General features: G+C 36.0%; 1 protein-coding gene across 1 annotated transcript; it reads left to right on the forward strand.

The window, feature by feature from the left end:
• Window positions 1-2611: 2611 nt before the first annotated feature.
• On the forward strand, window positions 2612-4697 carry LOC113771444. The gene is made up of 2 exons (XM_027316022.1): window positions 2612-2638; window positions 3361-4697. The coding sequence occupies exon 2, from the start codon at window positions 3366-3368 to the stop codon at window positions 4695-4697; it is 1332 nt and encodes a 443-aa protein (XP_027171823.1). The 5' UTR covers window positions 2612-2638; window positions 3361-3365.
• Window positions 4698-6752: the final 2055 nt, after the last annotated feature.

Consider the following 6752-nt stretch of genomic DNA (forward strand, 5'->3'; position numbering starts at 1 on the left):
AAATGCATAAGGAAATTACACCATAACTAGCCTAGATGTAGTAATTAATGATCCAAATATAGCACTTGCATGAGTAGTTGGGGATACCATAACCTAAGGAGCTTTCATTTGTCATTTTGTATAATTTCAGTAGGATAAATTTGTTATAATTCATTGATAGTCTAAATAATAGAGAAGCTTTAGTAATACCGGTAATTGTTCACTCTTCCTTGTGGGATCGACCCGATATATACCCTAAACTACTAGTTGATCTGTATACTTGCAGTGAACGGGTGTAATTCGGTATTTTTTAGCTTGCACGTATGTAAAATACCCGTCAAGTTTTTGGCGCCGTTGCCGGGGAAGATTTGGCAATATCGGTGTGAAGAGCAACTTTATTAGTTTAGACATAATATTAGTTATATTGTGAATGTTATTTTCTGTTATTTTAGTATTTTATATGTGTATGTGTTTTATCACCTAGTCTTCTTACTAATTTTGCTCTTAAGTTGTTTAAAAGCAATTTTAGGTAATGAGGAGGGTAGGTCAATTTGGAGGACAATGCTTGAGAAATGCAAGATTGGCAATGGATGGTTATGAAGTGCAAAGCTCCTTCAACAGAGGTAACCAAGAATTTACTGAATGTATGTCTTTTGAAGATGGTTTAAGGTGCTTAAAGGCAAAATTTGATGTAATTAAGTTACAAGTTCAAATGGACACCAGGATGCATGAAATTGAGCAGAGGAGGAATGTTAATGTTTTTAATTCTTATCATGTGATTTGTGACTTGTGTGGAGGTTATCATGCTACTAATACATGTATGCAAGCACAAAATGTGGATTATTATGATAAATTAGAGCATTACAATCCTTGTTTTGATCAATATAGTGCTAATTGGAGCAATTCTCCTGCTTATGGTTGGAATAATCAATGTACTTATAGTGATAATTCATATTTTTATGATCACCAACCTGAAAGTGTCCAATATGAATCAAAATCATCTTGGGAGTTGGCAATAGAAAGAGTAGCTAATGATTCTAAGCCATCTTGGGAGTTAGCTTTAGAAAAGCTAGCAAATGCAACTTCCGATCGTTTTGATAGGATTGAAGAAAGAATAGATGAATTAGCTTCTCACTTTGGTCGAATACATGAGCAATTGAGTGCATTGTGTGAAGTTATTTCTTCTAATAATTTGCAAAATGATTCTAGCATGAATCGTGGAAATGTTGTATGTGAAAATGGATTGCATTTGGATGAAAATGATGAATCTCAATTGTGTTTCAATGAGCAAATGTCCATTTCACATGATAATATCTTTGGAACTAACTTTGAGCCTCAAGAGCTGAGTTTTAATGACTCATTTTTCACCCCTCTTGAGGAGTGCAGCGAAAGTATAGGTTCTAAAGGTATTCCTGCCCAAGATACTCTCATAACATTTCCTTTGGTAAGTTCTCAAGTGGTGCATGTTCAAGGTAATATCTATGAAACACTTGGAATATGTAAATCACTTCCATTTCTCACATCATTAGATCATGTGGCTTTTGCTATAAAGTCACCTTTTAATGATCCACCACGACCTAAAATGGTGGATTATTCGTTAACTAAACCTCCTTGAAAAATGAGGTGATATAGTCAAGCTAATGACTATAAACAAGCGCTAGTTGGGAGGCAACCCAACGAATTTTTTTTAGTAAGTTTAAGTGTTTAATTAGTGTTTTTGTGTGTTTTAAAGGTGGCAATGGCAATGGTTTATGCAATGTGTTTCAAGTGCAGAAGAACTTATAAGGAAGCAAAAAGGGAGTTTTCTTGTTCATTTGATCCAATTCATGCATTTGAAGTGCTTAATTCTAAAGTTATATTGATGCATGATTTCATGTTTCAAGGAGCAATTGGTTGAGAAAGCACAAATTTTATGTTTAAGGTGAGTAATAAAAAAAAAACTTTTGAAAATGGAAAGTGGAAGGAAAAACTGCAGAAATAAAAAATTTCTGCAGCAAATCCGGCCTCAAATCCGGCCATAAACTGGCCGGATTCATGGCCGGATTATCAGGGGAAGAAAAAATCAAATTTTCGGAGCTACTGCCTCATATCCGGCCGTTAATCCGGCAGGAAATCCGGCCAGTTTCTGGCCGGATATGCAGAGTTAAAAAAAAAAAAAAAAAAAAAAAAAAACAATCCGGCCAAATTTAGGCCGGATTAAAGGCCGGATTGAGAGGAAAAATCGAAAGAAAAAAAAAAAAAAAATTTGTGGCTACTGGCCAGTATCCGGCCGATAATCCGGCCGAATATCCGTCCGGAAACTGGCCGGATTGTGGCCGGTTTTGCGCACTAAAGGGAATCCGCGCGCGGATTCCCTCATTTCTTTTCTTCCTCCTTTCTTCAACCTCCACACACACTCACACCTAAAACACACACTACTTCTAAAACCCATCTTTTAACCATCCAATCTCCAAACTAAATACACCAAAACATTCCCCTCTCCCTTGTTAGTTGATTTCATAGCTTAAACCCCTTCAAAAACAAGTTTTTATTTGGGTTTTAGCTTGAGAAGAACAAGGGTTTTCAATTTTTGAACTCTTCAATTGAGGCCGAATTGGAGTGAAATTTTTGGGGGTTTCTTCACCATTTGCATCATTAATCATCTACCAACAAGTTTGAGGTAACAAATCTTCACCAAATGTTGTCATTTGAATTTTGCCAATTTTCACTTTTTCCTATTTTTGGGCAATTTCGAATTTTTTTTCATTTTGTGAAGTTTGATGCTTTTTATGATGTTATTGAGCTTATTGATGATTATTGGTGATGTTTAACTCATGGCTTTGAGATTATTTGGTGAATTTAGCAATTTTAAGCTAATCTCGAGGATTACTTTGATTTGATCAATATTAGCTAAATTTTTGGGGCAATTGGATTGAAGAAAATTGTATGAGAGTAATGGATTGGTCTAGGATATTTACATGCTAAATTTAGGCTTAATTAGCTTATCCTTTGATTTTTGGCATGTTTATTCTAGAAAATTTGATTAAAGTTGAATTAATGACCTTTTTAAGTCTAAACTCATGGTTAAGGTGCTTTCTAGCATTTCATTATGCTTATTTAGGTCATTAAGTTGGGAGTAAGTGGTGTGATTGTTTAATTGCTTTCTCTACCTATTTGGACATTTTATGCTTAAGTGTTTTATTTGGAAAAAAATGAAAGAAGCATTTGTTGTTGATAATCAATTGTAAAGTCTTGCTTGTGAAGTTAATTGCTAATTATTATGTGAGTAAGTTGATAAGATTGGCTAATTAAAGATAAAGAGGTAAAAGTGAATGAGTTTTCATTATCTTTACTTAGCAATGTACCTATTAAATGAAGTTAACATTTAATAATTTTAATTAGGTACAATGGCTCGCACTAAGAAAGGTGCAGTGAAATCTCCTCCTCCTAACAAGAGAGGAGAAGCTTCGACGTCTAGACAACCGCGCTTGAAAAGAAAAGCAAGTAGACGTCTACAGCTTGAGGACGAGCCATCATCTGGAGAGGATACTCAACAACAAGAGGAACAAGATGCACAAGGGGACCAAGAGGAGGAAGTCCCTTATGATAAGTCGCGCTTCACCTCCGCCGAAAATGAAGCTTGGTACAATGCTAGGAGGGGAGCTAAGGTATTGGTGGAAAAGGATGTCACCTCGGATGCCGAGGAGGTCTACCATCTCAAGGCCTCCTTTGCCAAATTGGGATGGGAAAATTTCTTTAACATCCCAAACTTCTATTATGAGGAGCTTGTCCGAGAATTCTATGCAAATGTGGAGGACAAGAAGGTTTTTCACTACGACACGGAGGTGATTACTAGTACAGTGCGAGGGAGAAAAGTTCGAGTCCATAGAGCTGATTTGGAGCGCTATCTTCATGTTTCGGATGTGGGGCGCAAGGTAGATTTGAAGAAAGCCTTCAAACCCAATGATTTGGACTCTTGGAACATGCTAGAGGCACTTGTACGTTTGGGGGTTGAGTACAAGGCTACTCGAACGACGGGGCGATATTCGGTATTGACTTCATCATTTCCGGAGTCGCAACGTCTCCTTATTTACCTATTTGCCGCCAATATCATTCCGAGGGCAAGTGGAACCAATGAGGCGCGCACAAGTGACATCTATTTCTTGGATAAAATGAAGCATGGCTTAGGAAACATCCAAGGCATTCCATTGGGAAGCATTATCACCAACCACATGTGGGCTGTGGTTCGCAGTAACGACATCAAACATGCTTTCTCGTATCCTCGGTTCTTGACCTTCGAGTTTCAAAGGGTTGGAGTGGATTTTTCTAACGCTTTCCCTACAGGTCTCAAGAAGAAGGACGTCTTTACATTGGATTTTTGCAGGTTCATTTTGAAGAGTAAAGACGGCGGTGGTCCTTCAACTCAAGGAGGTGCTCAAGGGGACATTAGGCAAGAGGAGGAAGTTGAAATTGAACGAATTGAAGGGGCTCAAGGGGTTGAGACAACTACCCCGCCGGTCTCAAATGAACCGTCTTCCTCACGGCCTCCAACCTCACCTCAAGACACTCGGTCGTTTTTCAAGAAGATAATGGACAAGCTGCTTTGTGTCGAGGCTGAGGTAAAGAAAAGCCGCCAAGAGAATAAGCAGAATTCCGAGCGTCTTCGTCGCATCGAGACCAAGCTGGGTATTGAAGCTCCTCCGACTCCACCATCTTCACCTGACCAAGCGACTACTTGAGGGAGTGCTCGTCACCTAGTGACATTGCCACTAGTTTTTCTTTTCTATTCCGTAGTGCTTGTGATGTTTAATTTTTAGTGATTTTTCTTATTTCTTTTGTGTGAACTAATTCAAGTGATCTTCATCTCTGTTGTGGTTTTAAGGATTTCGGACTACTTAAGATTGGAAATTCATCACTTGGACATGGATTCGGATTGCGCAAGTTCAATTGAGCAGTATTTTCTTTTACTCTTTATTTATTTTCCTTTTCTCACATTGAGGACAATGTGAAGTTTAAGTGTGGGGGAGGAAATATTTGAACTTGCAAATACTTTCTATGTGATGATATTTTGTGGATTTAAATGCTTAGAAATGTTAGAATTGTGTTTGAATTATTTGCCATGTGGATAATTTGATTGAAATTGGGTTTGTTGGCAGGGAGTTTTCTTCCATTTATATGGGGAAACTCCGTCAAAATTTTTCTAACATCTTGTCCAATATTTCACTATGGCCCAAAAGTTCTTCAATTTTTTCATTTTTATTTCAAAAAGGGCCAAAGTATTCCAACCTTAAGTGTTTAATTCTTCCAATTGTTGAAACTTTATATGTATTTTGGAAAGTTTAGTCCTCATTTAACTTGAAAATGGTTATTATGCAATTAGGATTTTTGCATTTTAGAAAGTATATTTGGTAAAGTGAGGAAAATTATGCCTATAATTTTATATGTTTAATGAAATTTCTTCTCTTTACTTAATTTTATAAGTAAGTGATTGATATAGTTGATAAAAGGTTATACTCCTCCTTTGATTGTTCTTATATATTTTCTAAGAGGGAATATCTATTTATTGTCCTTTATTTTTGAAGAAAAAAAGTAGAAAAGAAAAAAAGAAAAGTAAAAAAAAAAAAGAGAAAAGAAAAGAAAGTAAATAAAAATTGTTCTACTCCAATGATTCTCGTACCAAGTAACCGGGGGTTGGTATCTACAAATGTCGACATTCGCGTAAAAAGGTACTTGAATTAAGAGTATGCATAGCAACTTGAATAAGTGAAATGTTGAGTAACCGGGGATCTTCACCTAAAAGTGTCGATTTTCGCGTAAAAAGACATTCTCACTATTTAAGTAAAACCAGTATGAATAAATCCCTCTTAGTTGTAAAATTTTGAGAAAAAGATGATTATAGGAGGAGGAAGGCTATAAATCGACTATGTGATTTGCTTATTTGTGAAATTAGGTTAGGGTAAGAGATTACGTTTAACTTGTTGAATTAAGGTATACTTATCTTTCCTTTACTTGATATTATGAGTATTTAATGTAATTTGAATAATTGTATAATGATTATTTTTCAGGTCATGAGGAATTAAATTTGACAAAAGTGCATATATTGTTTCACCTCTTAAATCATTGTAGTTGATTATGTGTGGATTGCTTGAGGACAAGCAATGATTTAAGTGTAGGGGAGTTTGATAAGTGACTAATTTACGTAATAATTGTATGATATTTTATATTATTTTTAGTCACTTTGGGTATATTATTGGAAGAAAATGATTTATTTTGGCTATAATTGGTATAAAATGCTTTTGTTCAATTAAATGAGGTTTTTATCACTTTTTACTTGGATTTTGTGTATTTTGACAGTTTTGACACATTTTCGTATTTCGGCTATAACTTGAGCTACAATGATCGGATTGAGATGATTCTTGAACCTATTTGAAGATAAGAGATATATCTACAACTTTGGTGAAGACATCTAAATCCAGTTTAAAGGTTTTCTAGGTCAAAATGCCGAATTACAATAGCAAATTTCTACTGGTCGAAACTGGAACAGGGCAATGAGCAGGTAAGGGTATTCCGGTCATTTCTCAGCCTACACAGATCCAAATGAGGTGATTCTTGATGCATAGGAAAGCTAACTCAAAGGGCTACAAGTTTCATGTTTTGGTAAAGAGCTAAATCAGCTTTTATCATCAAGAAAAGTTCAGTGGAAGTTGATGCAAAATCGGAGCAGAGCTGGAAATTGAACCAGAAGTGACCAAATGGTCACTGTAGCAATCCGGCCGGAATTTGGCCGGATTTGT

The sequence above is a fragment of the Coffea eugenioides genome, chromosome 5 (assembly GCF_003713205.1).
Source record: "Coffea eugenioides isolate CCC68of chromosome 5, Ceug_1.0, whole genome shotgun sequence".
Classification (NCBI taxonomy): domain Eukaryota; kingdom Viridiplantae; phylum Streptophyta; class Magnoliopsida; order Gentianales; family Rubiaceae; genus Coffea; species Coffea eugenioides.